This window comes from Sander vitreus, chromosome 12, assembly GCF_031162955.1.
Source record: "Sander vitreus isolate 19-12246 chromosome 12, sanVit1, whole genome shotgun sequence".
Classification (NCBI taxonomy): Eukaryota; Metazoa; Chordata; class Actinopteri; order Perciformes; family Percidae; genus Sander; species Sander vitreus.
This window is the reverse complement of record NC_135866.1, coordinates 24,496,550-24,515,837: the sequence shown is the minus strand read 5'-3', so window position 1 is coordinate 24,515,837 and position 19,288 is coordinate 24,496,550. Positions and strand designations below refer to the sequence as shown.

The 19,288-nt window shown below is 38.8% G+C and overlaps 1 protein-coding gene across 1 annotated transcript in view; it reads right to left on the bottom strand.

Annotated features, from left to right (window-relative positions):
- Positions 1–2,669: 2,669 nt before the first annotated feature.
- The window catches only part of col15a1b (collagen, type XV, alpha 1b), a 46,499-nt gene continuing 29,880 nt past the window's right edge, over positions 2,670–19,288 (bottom strand). Inside the window, exons 34-44 of the mRNA XM_078263334.1 lie at positions 18,194–18,260; positions 18,011–18,036; positions 17,043–17,141; positions 16,620–16,764; positions 16,402–16,466; positions 15,854–15,985; positions 15,632–15,724; positions 15,328–15,402; positions 6,641–6,838; positions 5,928–6,043; positions 2,670–4,799 (exon numbers count right to left, since the gene is read on the bottom strand). Of these exons, the coding sequence (XP_078119460.1) occupies positions 4,577–4,799; positions 5,928–6,043; positions 6,641–6,838; positions 15,328–15,402; positions 15,632–15,724; positions 15,854–15,985; positions 16,402–16,466; positions 16,620–16,764; positions 17,043–17,141; positions 18,011–18,036; positions 18,194–18,260 (1,239 nt within the window). The 3' untranslated portion in view covers positions 2,670–4,576. The remainder of the gene's footprint in view (positions 4,800–5,927; positions 6,044–6,640; positions 6,839–15,327; positions 15,403–15,631; positions 15,725–15,853; positions 15,986–16,401; positions 16,467–16,619; positions 16,765–17,042; positions 17,142–18,010; positions 18,037–18,193; positions 18,261–19,288) is intronic.

Genomic DNA, 19,288 nt, shown 5'->3' with positions numbered 1-19,288 from the left:
GGAGCTACAGTGATGGAAGCAGCTGCAGCTTCTTACTAGTGTAAAGTGTCTTTACTTTGTCCTTGTTTTGAGGGACACAAGCGTACAGTGTGTTTGTGATGTGATTGCTGTTTCAAGGCTGATATCCTTATGCCAACCCTGGGACTCAAGTCTATAAGGCTCTGGTGCAATAAGGGGAGTTTTTAAAACATTTTGGAAATTGAAGCACACCTGTTGTATATCTGGGTATTTTTTTCTTTAATCTTTTTCTTGAAGGAAAAAAAACTAGAGAATTCTCAATATAAAGAGAAAATGATTTGCTATTTTGATCCAGGAATGTGCTGTACATATCCATTTAATAAAGTAAATCTTTTGTTACAACATGGTTGCTTCTTTTTGGCATCAAAAACTGTGCTCACCATCAGTTCTTTAATTATTTTTTAGTTCATTTCATTTGTTTTAGTATTTTGGGGGGATTTATTCCCCTCCAAAAAACTACCCCATAGGTTGTTTGTACAAGCTCACGACCCCACGTTTTAACTAGGAGTGCCGATTCAATATCGATTTTCAGGCTCAAGATTTGATTCAAAAACGATTCTCGCTTTTTAAAAAAAACAACAAAAAACAATTCACAGTATGTAAATGTAGTTACTTTTCCCATGTGATTGCAGTAGACAGAATAAAAAAAAAAATAAAAATTGATTTTGAATCGGTAGAGGTTGAATCACAATTCGAATGTGAATTGATGTTTTTTTTTTTTTTTTGCACACCCCTAGTTTTAACGTTGCCTGAAGGCTACCATAGATTCTACTGCCCGCTTGGAAAGGGTTATTTAGTAATGGCGCTTTTCCATTACATGGTACCTAGTACCTGCTAACAGGTACTTTTTTTAGTACCACCTCAGTCGAGGTTCCAAGCGAGCTGAGTCGATACCAAAAGGTGACGTGAAAGCGACAGAGGGGGGGTGTCCTGAACAAACCTGCCATTTTTAAATAGTTTAGCCAGCTGTGTTTTCTTTGCTGCTTCCAGCTTCATTTGAAACTAAATGTGTGTTCTGGCTGTGGCAACAACAACACACCTTCAACGTTCTGTTTGTGTGTGTCGCGTTAGGTCACGGCAGTTTACTGCGGCTTCGCTATGACGACCAGCCACGCTGAGGCGGTACTAAAATCTGCAATGGAAAACAGACGCACAGTGAGGCGAGTAGAGGCGAGTCGAGTCGAGCAGGTACCATGTAATGGAGAAACGCCATCATAGTTGCTATCTGCATCCTCAACAGTAGATGCCATTAAATCCTACACACTGGTCCTTTAAGAGTGTTTTCATATGTGTCTGGTAGATATCAACGTGTAATTTTAAACCGAAAATGAAAAGCAAAACCTGAGAATAATATTTACAGGTTTTGGTAGACAGTGAAGGGCACTGAAGGATTCACCACATAAAAAAAAAAAGACATTTATTCAGTGAGCACCAGTCAGTCAGTACAAACGTTAATCTTTCCTCAGAAGCTCAAGTTTTGTTTAAACTAAGTATAATCAGACATCAGGAAAACTACCACTTCTTTGAAAATCAAAACATTTCATCATCCAGGCACGCCTGTAATCATCTGGAACTACATCTCAAACGTTTGGTGAGAGAAAAATCTTAAATCATTTAGTGTGCATCATACAAAATCTACCTCTACAGAGTAAAAAAAACAAAAACATTTTGACAACAACAACACATATATATACACACATGTTCCAACTTCATCCAAATTTGAAAATGAACTGGCTAGATGTTCACACTATGCCCTGCTACTGTATAAATTAATACAAATCACACATTGATTTTTGAACTCTAATACTAACAGTAAAGCACTGATGTTAATGTTGAAACTAGTTCATATCATTTATGAAGCAACAGGACTAAAGTTCAGCAGAAAACTGGAAAGAAATTGTCCTGATTTGGACTTAATATTGGATTATGGGATGCCAATTAATGATGTATTAAACTGATACAACATAATGTAAACAAAGCTGGCGAGTCAACAAGTTTTCAGCAGGGGGCGCCATACTACGATTACGAATTAAGCCTTTGATATTATCAGTGTACTCTCCTGAATTTGTAGCCTAAGGTTCTTGGTTAACATGGGTTGGTTCATTTAAAAAAAAAAAAAAAAATGTTTAGCATTGCATGACTCTCTTTAATATATGTTTAATATCTGTAGCTTCAACAGTTAGAGATTAGACTTTAGTGGTCAATTGTTTTTGGTTAACTCCAGGCAGTTGGAGGAAATATGAGTGATGCTGTGATTGGTTGACTTTGCTATGAGGAAGTCATTTACCTACAGTCTATTTACATCTAAAATATGACAGTAAGACATGGACACTGATGTCAGACATTAAAGGGTCACTCAAATAAAACATCTGACAAAAGAAAGATCTCATTACGTGTGTACAGTATGTATTCCAAATGGTTCACATTGTGCTCATACTTTCCATATTTTCCTGTTTGTTAACAAATCCCATTTAAAGACCAAAACCAACAATGAACTGATCCAGCTAATAACTATTCTTCTTCTTATTATTATTATTATAATTATTATGTGTGTGTGTGTGTGTGTGTGTGTATATAGCCTGTTATATCTTTTTCCTCTGTGCCATTGAGCTTCATTGTTGGCCAAAAACTATTAAAAACACATCAATGAGCCACACTGTTGCTCTGGGTGACATGTTCCTTCATTACCATGAACACACACTGTAGTTCATTTTGACTCAATCACACATACGTCGTTCTGCTGATGCACCAAATGTTTATTAATCCACCACTGAAAATAGTCCCAAACAGAAACTCTATTTCCTCCTGTTTAATTGGTGTTTGCTAAAAACTACAGTGACCAGCTGTTTTTGGTCTTTTCACTAGGTTTGTTGACAATATCAGAAATATAAAATGTTTCCAGCCTCATCCCTTGCCTAGAAATCACCATCCTAAATGACACACACACACACACACACACACACACACACACACACCTGATTATCGTATTTTCCTGCATAGCCTGATAACTGTACGTCTGTTCAGCTGTCTAAATACAACAGCTAGCTTTGATACACAATACTTAGGGCCAAACTACAACACTGTGTTCGGAAATGAGGTTGAAATTTGTAAATGGGCCATATTTACTCAAACTTCCATAGTCCCATTTACTACTAATCAAAAATCCTCCTGTATATTTCACATCCAAGCTAACCATTTTGCTGTTTGTTTAAGACATTTTAATGTATGTTTTACTGTTCTAAACAGACAGTTTGTATCTCTTTCCCTCCATTAAAATAATTTGGCTGATTTGTTTCATCACAGTGAACATCAAGTCTGCTTTACTTTTGTCAGAATTTGTTGTTGTTCTGAGGTAATGAATAGGGTTCACATTTGGACTAATAGGTATCATGAAACTACCCGAGTTGATTACTTACATGAAGACAAGATTGTTTTTGTATTACAAGTTTTTTTAAATGTTATGTTTAAATAATTATGCAAATTAGGCATTATATAATGAAATATGCGCTAATTTGCATAAATCCATAATTCCAGAACAGAAATCTAAACATTGGGCAAAGCCAGGTTCAAAATTCTTGTTTCATTTTGTTGACATATTAGAGTCAAAGGGTTTTACAGAGGGAATATTCCCTCTCTTTTTATCACTCACAAAAATACATGTTTGCCATATTTTTTTTAAATAAAATGTGATATAAACATGAGAATTTGTTTTTGAGAAAACGACCTATACACCCTTCTGAAAAAAATATTCAGAAAAATAGCCCAATAACTTTAAAATTGACCAGGGCATGAAAAATAAATGTTTTTGCCTGTAGGGTCTGGCCTTAAAAAAAACAATCCACATCTAAACTGCATCACCATGCAACAGTAACATTACACTGAAAATAACTATAATGCAGACTTGATACTGTGGGGAAATGGATGGAAACCAATGGCTGCATCGAACTGTAGGAAAAATATTAAGAAAGAAAATTTAAGACTATGACATACATTTGAAAATGATCAGCAAAAATGTAAAGTAGAACAGATTTGCAGTTAAGGGGAATGATCAGATCAGCTTGTGTCAGTCCCTGATATCCAGAGTCATCTCTCACTTCAACAACACATACTGTACATGTCTGTGCTGTTACATATTCATAGTGAATATAAATAATAAGAAATTTGACTAGGACGGATGCATGGCAACATGATAAAGTGTTGGATTACACATTGGTGCTAAAGATGAAACTAAACAAAGTGAAAGGAACTCACATGTGTGTGCACGTTGCATGTGTTCACTGTTCTGTGCTCGAGTGTAGGCGCATGCCTACACTGGAGCATAACGTGTGTATAACGTGTGTGTATTTTATCTGCATGTATAAACAAAAGTGCCTTTTGTCTGTGTACTTGAAAGTAAGTTCTATGCAGTGATATGTCATCATAATGTGTGTATGTGCCTGCATGTGTTTCCCATTCGAATGAAAATGTACGTGCACTGTGTCACATGTTCTACTCTTGCACTTTCAGCACGCCTGCATGTGTGTTAATGTGAGCGAGTGTGCGTGTTTCCTCAGTCTCCTCAGGGCCTCTTTTGATGCGTGTTCCCCACATATGTGTTCTCTATACACAGCACTATGTAGTGGTTGGAGCAGGAGCGGGTGTGTTGTCCCAACAGTCGTCCTGTCTGCAGCAGCGCAGCTTGGCCCGTCACCGCCACGTCAGCCGTCCTCCACGCCTCGCAGTAGTTAGTGGTCACACGGATGCCCACCGTATTGGAGCCGTGCCATACCAGCTTCTCTGGCCTGGGGGAAGAGGGGGAGAGACGTAGTGAGTAAGGTTATGGGCTGCCACTGTGCTAAATCAGAATGAGAGCTAGGTAGATTAAAAAAATAAAAAAGAGACACTTTAAGTGATGAAGTTGCTTCCTGTTAGCCTGGTCCTACCAGACTCTGGTACATTTCATTTGTACAGAGAGTCTGGCCTCTCTCCATTGACAAGTGTTAACTTCCTTTAAGGTGGGTACTGTTGAAGTTTAAAACTATTGGATCTGCCCAGAGCCACTCTGGATCTGCCATAACCAATCGCTAACGTTTGGTCGTGACGTCGGTTTAGCATCACTAGCGTTAGCCTTAGCTAACTCCTTCACCACTAACGGAGCGAGCTGGAAAATCAAACTTTTCCCGAACCCCGTGGGGAGGAGGGCCACAACATCATGGCCAGCAACAAAACTCAGCAAAGATTGTTCTAGCTCGGGCTTTAACTTCTGGATATTCGGCAGCGTTGCCACAACTGACCGAATGGCTTCGCTCGCATGTTTCTCCGCCGCCATTATGGAACTACAACTCAAACTAGCGCACGACCTCAACGTCATTGTTCTCAGCCACTCCCTCTGTTCGCTGATTGGACCGGTAAAGATTTGACCGGAGAAAACCCACGAATATACCGCAAACCCAGACGTAGTACTGAAGGAAAGTTAAAATTGAGCAGAAGTACATAGGAGGGCGGAGCCAGGCTAGCTTCCGGTTTCCTCAGTGGTTAACACTGTTACTTCACAGCAAGAAAAGCCTCTCTGTGTGGAGTTTGCATATTCCTCCCTGTGTCTGTGTGTCTCCCAGTGCTCTTCCCAAGGTCTAAAGACATGCAGGTCAGGTCAATGGAAATTGTAATTTGCCCATACTGTAGGTGTTTAGAATTCTGCCAAGGTCTAAAACTTATCCTGTTCCATGCCTGTGTTATTCAGGCATTCTGAACCAAAATGGTATTACCCGATTTGAGATCAAAACCCAAAATCTGAAGCTATATTTTGTCTTTATGTCATCCATTGCTGACACTGTTAGCTTGTCAGGCTAATGCAACACATTGGCTGGTCTCTTTTCCCCTACATCTGGCGCACATGGAGGCCAATGATTGGTAAAGTCATACACACTTACCATGCTGGGTCCATCATCACGTTGCGTCCGTCAAAGGAGTAGATGGGTGTGGAGGGGTCAAATGTGCCTCCATTCCCAGAGAAGATGGACATCCAACTACTGAACAACACTTCACCCTGAGAGAAGAAGGAGAGGAGAGGTTTGGTTTGGTTTGGTTTTCATAGTCCCTTTATTGGACCATTTTCAGAGAAGAATCACAATCACAAAAATCTAAAAAACCTGTCAAACAAATAGAGATGTGCTCAAAAATAAACCGGCAACTCTCCATCCACAAATGACTGAAATCCAGCAAATTGTCCATCATCTGGTAATAGCAATGTTCCACCCTCAATTGGGCCTTGACCAGTCGTTCCAGAACCGGCATTGCTATACACTTCCAGCACCCTGAGCAGTATCTGCGTGTTAGCTAGATGGCCAACATTGCAGACGCAGACAGAAAGTTAAATAAAATGTGAGTCTCTTTTTTCTTACTATATTTTGGACCAAAAATAAAGGAGAGGAGAGGAAAGGAGAGGAGAGAAGAGTAGAGGAGGAGAGGATGACTGATGTCAACAATAAACAAATCATCTATTATGATTGCTCAGTGTAACTTTGAACCTGCAGGAACACAGTGGGTGACATGCCTTAACCCCAAGAAATGAAAAACATATTGCCTAAGAATCATGTCTGAGAAAAACAGTGAACACAATAGTGAAACGTAAATTTCTCCTCACCCTGAGGTTCACTACGGGCATGTCATTGCGATCCACCTTCCTCACGATGGTTGACAGGTCCTGGAGGTGTGAGGACAGGAAGGCCCTGTAGGTGGCTGTTAGCCCCATGGAGCGGGCCTGCTGGTAGCACTGGAAGTCTGCCCCCCGGATGCCACGCATGTCCCCTTTCAGCGGGGTGTTCAGTGCTACCAGATGGAGCTGGGAAGGAGAAAATCCAGTCAGTCATTCCAGCTTTAAACTATTCACAAAACCTTCAGCTATTAGAAAATGATTTAGCTATTTTTAGACTTTTTGTGTGGAGTTTGCATGTTCTTCCAGACTTTCTTTGACATACTATACTATGACTTTTTTATGACCTGTTTCGACATGCTTTACTATGACTATTTTTGACATACTATACTTCACTTTTTTCGATTTTTTTTTATCACGTTCATTTTTTTTTTTTTTACCTTCTCCGGGAACCATCACCTTATTGTGGTGGAGAGTTTTGTGTGTCCCTATGAACCTGAGGGCTGTGTTGTCTGGAGCTTTGTGCTCCTGGTAGGGTCTCCCAAGGCAATGTGGTCTCAGGTGAGGGGCCAGACAAAGAATGGTTCAAAAATCCTATGAAAAATCGAGGAAGGGATGAAGTGACCCTGCCCGGAGGAAGCCCGGGGCCCCCGTCTGGAGCCAGGCCCAGATGGAGGGCTCGTCAGCGAGCGTCTGGTGGCCGGGTTTGCCACGGAGCCCGGCCGGGCACAGCCCGAAAAAGCTACGTGGCGGACATCTCTCCATCCCATGGGCCCACCACCTGTGGGAGGAACCGCTGGGGTCGGGTGCGCTGCCACATGGGTGGCAGTGAAGGTCAGGGGCCTCGACGGACCAGACCCGGGCAGCAGAGGCTGGCTCTGGGGGACGTGGAATGTCACCTCTCTGTGGGGGAAGGAGCCGGAACTTGTGCGGGAGGTGGAACGCTACCGGTTAGATCTGGTGGGGCTTACCTCTACGCACAGTCTTGGTTCTAGAACCATACTCCTGGATAGGGGTTGGACTCTTTTCTTCTCCGGAGTTGCCCAGGGTGTGAGGCGCGGGCGGGTGTGGATCACCATCTGGTGGTGAGTTGGGTCAGGGGGTTGGGAAGACTCTGGACAGACCTGGTAAGCCCAAACGGGTAGTGCGGGTAAATTGGGAACGTCTGGAGGAGGCCCCTGTCCGACAGACTTTCAACTCACACCTCCGGCGGAGCTTTTCGTGCATCCCTGTGGAGGCTGGGGGCATTGAACCCGAGTGGACAATGTTCAAAGTTTCCATTGCTGAAGCTGCGGTGAGGAGCTGTGGTCTTAGGGTCTTAGGTGCCTCAAGGGGCGGTAACCCACGAACACCGTGGTGGACACCGGTGGTCAGGGAAGCCGTCCGACTGAAGAAGGAGTCTTTCCGGGATATGTTATCCCAGGCGACTCCGGAGGCAGTTGCAAGGTACCGAAGGGCCCAAGGGCTGCAGCCTCTGCCGTGAAAGAGGCAAAGCAGCGTGTGTGGGAGAAGTTCGGAGAAGACATGGAGAAGGACTTTCGGTCGCACCAAGGTACTTCTGGAAAACCGTTCGCCACCTCAGGAGGGGGAAGCGGGGAACCATCCAAGCTGTGTACAGTAAGGATGGGATGCTGTTGACCTCAACTAAGGAGGTAATAGGGCGGTGGAAGGAGCACTTTGAGGAACTCCTAAATCCGACTAATACGCCCTCTATGGTAGAGGCAGAGCTGGTGGAGGTTGCTGAGGTAGTTAAACAACTCCACAGTGGCAAAGCACCAGGAATTGATGAGATCCGTCCAGAAATGCTTAAAGCTCTGGGTGTGGAGGGATTGTCTTGGTTGACACGCCTCTTCAACATTGCGTGGAAGTCTGGGACGGTGCCTAAGGAGTGGCAGACCGGGGTGGTGGTTCCCCTTTTTAAAAAGGGGGACCAGAGGGTGTGTGCCAATTACAGGGGTATCACACTTCTCAGCCTCCCCGGGAAAGTCTACTCCAAGGTGCTGGAAAGGAGGGTTTGGTCGATCGTCGAATCTCAGGTTGAAGAGGAACAATGCGGATTCCGTCCTGGTCGTGGAACAACGGACCAGATCTTTACTCTCGCAAGGATCCTGGAGGGAGCCTGGGAGTATGCCCAACCAGTCTACATGTGTTTTGTGGATCTGGAGAAGGCGTATGACCGGGTGCCCCGGGAGATACTGTGGGAGGTGCTGCGGGAGTACGGGGTGAGGGGGTCCCTTCTCAGGGCCATCCAATCTCTGTATGACCAAAGCGAGAGCTGTGTCCGGGTTCTCGGCAGTAAGTCGGACTCATTTCAGGTGAGAGTTGGCCTCCGCCAGGGCTGCGCTTTGTCACCAATCCTGTTTGTAGTATTTATGGACAGGATATCGAGGCGTAGTCGGGGTGGAGAGGGGTTGCAGTTCGGTGAACTGGGGATCTCATCGCTGCTTTTTGCAGATGATGTGGTCCTGATGGCATCATCGGCCTGTGACCTTCAGCACTCACTGGATCGGTTCGCAGCCGAGTGTGAAGCGGCTGGGATGAAGATCAGCACCTCTAAATCGGAGGCCATGGTTCTCAGCAGGAAACCGATGGAGTGCCTTCTCCAGGTAGGGAATGAGTCCCTGAGAACCCCAAGTGAAGGAGTTCAAGTACCTTGGGGTCTTGTTCGCGAGTGAGGGGACAATGGAGCGGAGACAGCAGGTGCGGTATAACATTCAATTTATCGCACCGTTGTGACGAAAAGAGAGCTGAGCCAGAAGGCAAAGCTCTCAATCTACCGGTCAGTTTTTGTTCCTACCCTCACCTATGGTCATGAAGGCTGGGTCATGACCGAAAGAACAAGATCCAGGGTACAAGCGGCCGAAATGGGTTTCCTCAGGAGGGTAGCTGGCGTCTCCCTTAGAGATAGGGTGAGAAGCTCAGTTATCCGTGAGGAGCTCGGAGTAGAGCCGCTGCTCCTTTGCGTCGAAAGGAGCCAGTTGAGGTGGTTCGGGCATCTGGTAAGGATGCCCCCTGGGCGCCTCCCTAGGGAGGTGTTCCAGGCACGTCCAGCTGGGAGGAGGCCTCGGGGGAGACCCAGGACTAGGTGGAGGGATTATATCTCTAACCTGGCCTGGGAACGCCTAGGGATCCCCCAGTCGGAGTTGGTTAATGTGGCCCGGGAAAGGGAAGTTTGGGGTCCCCTGCTGAAGCTGCTACCCCCGCGACCCGACCCCGGATAAGCGGATGAAGATGGATGGATGGATGGACTTTCATTTTTACATGCTATACTATGACCTTTTTATCACTTTTATTCAACATACAATACTATGACTTGCATATGAATGTATAAAATTGAAAATGAAAGCACACATTTCTTGAAATGAAAATGTCTTGTGAAAAAAGTCACGTTTTAGTTTTATAAAAATTATCTAAATTATCGCCATGGGAATAATACATCGATAAGATGTCGATACATTTTTGATTAATCGTCCAGCCCTACTATGATTATTTTCAACATAATATACAATGACTTTTTATGACTTTTTTCAACATACTGTACAATGACTTTTTTTGACATACATATATGAATTTTTTATCACTTTTTTGACATACAATACTATGACTTTTTTTTACGAAAACATAAACTTTGTGAACTTTGTTCAGATCGCTTAGGGTGATAAGATTTTCAGTGGAAGACAGAAGATTGAGTGTTCAAGTCTTACATATTTCAGGAAGTTTTGAGGGTGAATATACAAAGCGAAAGAGACGAATATATACGAAAATCATAAATTCTTTTGACAGGTCAGATAGCTTACAGTGATAAGAGAAGGATTGGCAGACAGAAGGTTGGGTGTTCAAATCCTATATGTTCCAGTAAGTTCTGAGGTCTGACAAACTGAGTGAAAGAGACAAATATGCCAAAAACATAATTTTTGTGTCATCTCACTTATCTTAGGGAGATAAATGTTTGGTTGGAAGACAGACGGTTAAGAGTTCAAACCTTATATGTCTCTGTAAGTTTTGAGGTCCAATCTCCTAAGTGAAAGAGACAAATATGCCAAAAACTTAACTTTTCTATTAGTTCAGATAGCTTAGGACGCTAATATGATTAGTAGACAGAAGGTTGAGTGTTTGAATCTTACATGTTTGGGTAAGTTTTGAGGTCCAATATACTAAGTGAAAGAGACAAATGTGTCAAAAACACAACTTTTATGTCAGGTTGGATAGCTTGATAAGACAGTGGTTGGGAGACTGAAGGTTGACTGTTCAAATTCTATAGGGTGCAATACTTTTCAAGACCCATGTTACAGGAATGAAGAATACAAATAGATGTAGGGAAAAGTTGTGTTCCTGTCACTTTCTTTCCCAACCTCTTGTTTTGGAGAAATAAATGCACTTTTCGACAGGACTCTTTTCCCACTTTTTTATCGACATGTTATACGATTATAACTTTTCCGACATACTATACTATGACTTTTTAATCACTTTTTTCAATAAAGCTATACTATGACTTTTTAATCACTTTTTTCAACAAGCTATACTATGACTTTTTTATTACTTTTTTCGACATGCTATACTATGACTTTTGTTTTTATCACTTTTTTCGACATACTATACTATGACTTTTTTATCACTTTTTTCGACATATTATACTATGACTTTTTTATTACTTTTTTAAACATGACTGACTTTTTTTTTATCACTTTTTTCGACATACTATACTATGACTTTTTTATCACTTTTTTTCGACATACTATACTATGACTTTTTTATCACTTTTTTCGACATGACTATACTATGACTTTTTTTTATCACTTTTTTCAACATGACTGACTTTTTTTTATCACTTTTCGACATGTTATACAATTATCACTTTTCCGACATACTATACTATGACTTTTTAATCACTTTTTTCAACATAGCTATACTATGACTTTTTTATCACTTTTTTCAACATACTATACTATGACTTTTTTATTACTTTTTTCGACATACTATACTATGACTTTTTTATCACTTTTTTCGACATGTTATATTATGACTTTTTTATCACTTTTTACGACATACTATACTATTACTTTTTTATTACTTTTTTAAACATGACAGACTTTTTTTTTATCACTTTTTTCGACATACTATACTATGACTTTTTTATCACTTTTTTCAACAAGCTATACTATGACTTTTTTTTATCACTTTTTTCGACATACTATACTATGACTTTTTTATTACTTTTTTCGACATACTATACTATGACTTTTACCACTTTTTTCGACATATTATACTATTACTTTTTTTATCACTTTTTTTAACATACTATACTATTACTTTTTTATTACTTTTTTAAACATGACTGACTTTTTTTTTATCACTTTTTTCGACATACTATACTATGACTTTATCACTTTTTTCGACATACTATACTATGACTTTTTTATCACTTTTTTCGACATACTATACTATGACTTTCTAATCACTTTTTTCAACAAGCTATACTATGACTTTTACATTACTTTTTTCGACATGTTATATTATGACTTTCGTTTTTATCACTTTTTACGACATACTATACTATTACTTTTTTATTACTTTTTTAAACATGACTGACTTTTTTTTATCACTTTTTTCGACATACTATACTATGACTTTTTTATCACTTTTTTCGACATACTATACTATGACTTTTTTATCACTTTTTTCGACATACTATACTATGACTTTCGTTTTTATCACTTTTTACGACATACTATACTATGACTTTTTTATTACTTTTTTACATGTTATACGATTATCACTTTTCCGACATACTATACTATGACTTTTTAATCACTTTTTTAAACAAGCTATACTATGACTTTTTTATTACTTTTTTCGACATGCTATACTATGACTTTTTATCACTTTTTTTGACATACTATACTATGACTTTTTAATCACTTTTTTCGACATACTATACTATTACTTTTTAATCACTTTTTTCAACAAGCTATACTATGACTTTTTCATTACTTTTTTCAAAATGTTATATTATGACTTTCGTTTTTTATAACTTTTTACAACATACTATACTATTACTTTTTTATTACTTTTTTAAACATGACTGACTTTTTTTTATCACTTTTTTCGACATACTATACTATGACTTTTTAATCACTTTTTTAAACAAGCTATACTATGACTTTTTTATTACTTTTTTCGACATGCTATACTATGACTTTTTATCATTTTTTTCGACATACTATACTATGACTTTTTTATCACTTTTTTCGACATACTATACTATGACTTTTTTATCACTTTTTTCAACATGACTGACTTTTTTTTATCACTTTTCGACATGTTATACAATTATCACTTTTCGACATACTATACTATGACTTTTTAACACTTTTTTCAACAAGCTATACTATGACTTTTTTATCACTTTTTTCGACATACTATACTATGACTTTTATCACTTTTTTCGACATATTATACTATGACTTTTTTTATCACTTTTTTTACGACATACTATACTATTACTTTTTGATTACTTTTTTAAACATGACTGACTTTTTTTATCACTTTTTTCGACATACTATGTTTTGACTTTTTTTATCACTTTTTTTTAACATACTATACTATGACTTTTTTATCACTTTTTTAGACATACTATACTATGACTTTTTTATCACTTTTTACGACATACTATACTATGACTTTTTTTTATCTCTTTTTTCGACATGTTATATTATGACTTTTGTTTTTATCACTTTTTTCGACATGCTATACTATGACTTTTTTATTACTTTTTTAAACATGACAGACTTTTTTTTTATCACTTTTTTCGACATACTATACTATAACTTTTTTATCACTTTTTTCGACATACTATACTATGACTTTATCACTTTTTTCGACATAGTATACTATGACTTTATCACTTTTTTCGACATACTATACTATGACTTTTTTATCACTTTTTTCGACATACTATACTATGACTTTTTTATTACTTTTTTCGACATGCTATACTATGACTTTTTTATCACTTTTTTCGACATACTATACTATGACTTTTTTTATCACTTTTTTAACATACTATACTATGACTTTTTCATTACTTTTTTTCGACATGTTATATTATGACTTTTGTTTTTATCACTTTTTACAACTTTTTACTTTTTTAAACATGACTGACTTTTTTTTTTAATCACTTTTTTCAACATACTATACTATGACTTTATCACTTTTTTCGACATACTATACTATGACTTTTTTATCACTTTTTTTGACATACTATACTATGACTTTTTTATCACTTTTTTCGACATACTATACTATGACTTTTTTTATCACTTTTTTCGACATACTATACTATGACTTTTTTATTACTTTTTTAAACATGACTGACTTTTTTTTATCACTTTTCGACATGTTATACGATTATCACTTTTCCGACATACTATACTATGACTTTTTAATCACTTTTTTCAACATAGCTATACTATGACTTTTTTATCACTTTTTTTAACAAGCTATACTATGACTTTTTCATTACTTTTTTCGACATGTTATATTATGACTTTTGTTTTTATCACTTTTTACAACTTTTTACTTTTTTAAACATGACTGACTTTTTTTTTTAATCACTTTTTTTAACATGCTATACTATGACTTTTTTATCACTTTTTTCGACATACTATACTATGACTTTTTTATCACTTTTTTCGACATTCTATACTCTGACTTTATCACTTTTTTTGACCTACTATACTATGACTTTTTATCACTTTTTTTGACATACTATACTATGACTTTTTTTCGACATACTATATATACTATGACTTTTTTTATCACTTTTTTTACATACTACATATTCTATGACTTTTTTCCGACATACTATACTTTGACATTTTTATCACTTTTTTAACATGACTATGACTTTTTTACTTTCGACATACTATACTATGACTTTTTTATTCCTTTTTTAAACATGACTGACTTTTTTTTAATCACTTTTAAAAAAAACTTTACTATGCCTTTTTATCACTTTTTCTGGTGCTCAAGATGAGGTCATTATTTTGATACCACTTATTGTTTATGCTTTTTTTGAGGTTTATTCGATGGAAAGTTTACCAGTGCTCTTTCTGTGTTAAGTAAACATCAAAGCCAATGCAAAGCTTGATTACAGCTGGAAGGACCAGCTGCTGTTACAATTACAGACAGTAATATGAACAATAACACAACATTACAATTGATTTATATTAGTTATTTATACACTATAGCATGTGTATTTGTGTTATAATAACAATAATAAATGTATTATGAATTACATATATATAGAAAATAATGCATTTTCTCATTTTTTATAGCACCTTTCGAACCCTAGGTTACAAAGTGCTTTACAAAATGAGTACAACACAAACATTACAACAGCACACACATTACACCAGAACAATTAGAGGCTTCACTACTCAAAATAGAGCACATGGCTCAAGCACAAAAACATTAAGAAAAGAGATAGGTCTTCAGTTTGCTGACCTGAGTCCCAGAGGAAGACTATTCCACAGCTTGGGACCCAGGACAGCAAACGCACAGTCCCCTTTTGTTTTCAGTCCTCTACAAGGTACAACTAGCAGGCCTTGTTCAAAGGACCTATGTGTGCATGTATGTATGTATGTATGTGTCGGTAGGTGTGTGTTTGTTACACTCACCCCAGGTACAGCGTTGAAGGTCTGTGGTAGTACATTATAGCTGGGCTGATATCCTCGACTGCCCTCTTGAAGCTCCTGTTACACAAAAGCAGGAATTAGTGTGTTTTGTAAAGTAGTTTTAAATGTAAGGATATGTTTAAAGGTGTTTCCAAAGAGGTATGCATTACTTCAGACAGTTTTAGACCACAACAGGAACAGGTCTTATTTTATTTGGTATTGTGTGTTAATCACTGGGTGTGTGTGTGTGTGCGTGCGCGTGCGTGCGTGTGTGTGTGTGTGTGTGTGTGTGTGTGTGTGTGTATACCTGGCTGTGGATCCTGTGTGGTTGGATCCACTCTGGTGGTCGGGTCTGAGACGCTGCTGAGGGGGAAGGTCCCGAATGGATTAACTCTCCGAGCTGAAAGGGGGACACACATACAGAATCTGGTTAAGAGCTATGATCCCACGTTGATTTCCCCAGTCAAGTCCATTTTTATCAGGTTATGTCCACACATTGATCCAAACATACACATATCCGCACACACACCTGGATCTTGCGCCAGCCGTTGCGTGTTCTGATGTAGAGCTCTCCTCCCTTTTCAGACACATAGGCGAAGGTTCCCTCTACAGCCCGGTGAGTCTCTCTGCTCAGAGCGTGGCCCGTCTTATAGATAGTTACCTGAACATACACAACAATCACAGCATCATACCGGCATTATTTACTAGTAATAGTCATTTTATCAATATACCTACAACACAATTACATCTGTTCTGGACATTTCTTACAACAAGTGTCAATATGACTGTAAGACAAATTATGGTAGAATAAGTCAGGCAATGTCACTAAATTCACAAAAATTCTAAAAACAAATTGAGATTTTTAGGACTCATTAATCAGAATTGACTGTATTGTCATTGTAAATACATACAATGAAAACAAAAGTTCTACTCTATGGTGCAACATAAAAACGTACGCATTAAATGTTAAATGTTAGTATGTACTGTATATTTCTTGTAGTGCACAAAACAGCCCTTGACAAGTGAAAAAACAGCAGATTATGGGTAAAGTGCCTTGCTAAATGGCAGCTACCTTACCGGATTGGCATATCCTGGAGATCCCGGTGGGCCGGCAGGACCAGGAGGGCCAGGGATACTGACACCTGATGATGATGATGATGATAACACGTCAGAAATACATTTAACAGATACAAGACAAGGGCTCCAGTCAGACTCACATGTAATAAATGAGAGCTATAACTTTTATGGGTATGAGCGGAGGTCTCCATCTCTCTGTCGCCTTCACATTCACATACCCGATTCATATGCGGGTGCAGGTCCTGGGGGTCCAGCAGGACCAGGCGGCCCTCGGGGACCAGGTCGTCCGAACCCAGGGGCCCCAGGCTCACCCACAGGACCAACAGTTCCTGGAGGACCCACGATCGACTCCCCTTTTGGACCCTACAGGAACATAGTCATCTAGTAATTTCTCACTGCTTTTTACTATTTTATTCAGATGTACATTTTCACTCTGAGGTACACGCAACCTCAAAGATATTCAACAGCAGTAAACTCAGCAAACATTATCATATATATATATATATATATATATACATATACATATATTTAGGTCATGTGATCCGAGGCATTGATTACAATTCATAATTCCAATACCTGAATAATTACTAACTAAGTGGAACAGTATTTTCTGGATGTAGCTTATACTTATTAGAACTTACCACAAGTCCTGACCTCCCAGGCAGTCCTGGAGGACCAGGCAGACCGTCGGAACCCTTCTCTCCCTTCTGACCTTTGTATCCCTGATCACCTCTTGCACCCTGAGAAATTCACAAAAAAGTGACAAATACTGAAGATCAACCACACGCCATATAAAGACAAATTCAGGAGGATCCAGAAGCCTATTTCATTGTCAATGTTGACTCCTGATTTTTTTCTCTCTCAAACTATATCCCTACTTGTTTGTGAAAACCACAGCCTCACACATGTTAGCAACGTGGATGAGAATCATATATATTCATACAGCTGTTTCAACTTCTAACTTGCAAAAACAGCAGTATGAATTATCTTTTTTTGACCACTTGTAGGGAGCAGATATTATTACGTGTATTACTAGTTGTGCAATTATTATGTGCAGGCAAATAGTTGCCCATTTACACATCAAGCATACAATGAACAACAATAGCATTTGTTGTACTAGTGGCTCTGGCCACCTGATGAATTAAGTCCAACTGTAGGTCCTGTTTAGCTCTCATGGTCTATATCAACTACTAAAGGGAAATGTCTGGCTCCTTAGATGCTCCATTTGTTCACCAGCTAGACTCTACCTGTGTCTGTCTGCTGTTTGCTACTGGGCAGGTAGCATACAGTGGTTTATAGCTGAAAGAAGCTGCCTGTTTCTGGAAATTAAGCTGATGAGAGCGGTGAGGGGGAAGCAAAACACTAAGATAAGGGCCATAACAATGAGCTGAGAGACGATAAACTGCTCGGTAGAGCTGAGGGGAACTGCAGAGTCTGGTGATCATTCTTGGTGGGTTTGTCACTGCTAGCGTCCCCCTTCACACATGACATAATGATTTGATCCAATGTTCATGTAAAATATTGATCAGTGCACCTTTAACATGACATGAATCCTAACTCGTTGACACATTAGCTTTAGCTCTATAGTGTATGCTGAATCAGTACTCACCACAATTCCATCTGGAAACCCGGGTGCTGAGAAGAAAAATGAGGAGACATGAATGATATGGCAGTCATTTACCATTAAAAAAAACATATATATATATATATATATATATATATATATAACCAGGTGTTAGGTGAGAGAGCAAGTCAATGGCATTAAATGGGATGTCTGTTGTAAAGGTCTTACCAGGCTCTCCAGGTATTCCCACATCTCCTTTGTCTCCTTTAGCTAACTCTTCCCCTCTCAATGACTCCTACACACACACATACATACACACACACACACACACACACACACACACACACACACACACAGAGCCGTTAACATTACAAGGATAGCAGCACATTGTGACAGCAGGCACGTGCATGTGCATGTACACAAGGTACAGAGTGCTCAACACATAGATTGAATGAAAGTTTTAAAAACTGTAAAGGATGTTAAACACGGTAATAAAAAGACACAGATGTAAAAAGCCATCACTGTCAGCACTGCAAAAACACCTGTTAAATACAATGGATGCATGCTTGATACAGCAGCACGTACAACCCTCTCTTGGCTGTGGTGGTTAAAATACAAAAGGTTAGGGAAAAGGGTTAAAACATGTTTTTCTAAAACAGATCTGCATTAATAAATGTAATAATAAGTGCAATTAAACTGTTCCTGTTTTTAACATGGGTGAATGTGTTTTACAGTAAGTTACTCGAGTCAAAGACTTCCTGGAGCCCCCTGTCACACAACACCTTGACTGCTGCTGCCTTTAATGAAACTCTGTGCCCTTACATCACATTGACAGTTATCTATTGCAACTTGCAAATATCTTTAAAAGGAAAATGACATTTAGAGGGTTTTAAGGCAACGTTCCAATAGATGCAATCTGTAGCCTTCAGTCATAAGAAAAAGACCAAAGATAGCCCTGCACTCCCTTGTCATCAGCATTACGTTACACGATACTCAACTGTCAGCTTGTGAGGATTTGTACACGTCACAAATTCAAAGATTTGTGTCATTGCATGTTGACTCCATAAGACAGACACACTTGTATGAAAATGTGATGTGTATTTAATATGAGGGAAGCATAGGCACTACAATAATCCATATGTAAAATAAACACATTAACTGTAATCTTTTTGACTACTTCCCCTGTTTACATAGGAAATTTCACAGTGATGGGAAGTGAGAGATTTAAAACAATGTGTGGTTGCTAACATATTCATGGCAGTTGCTTTGAGAGTTTCAATAACTAACCAGGCAATATAAGACATAATGAGATTTGAAATGTGT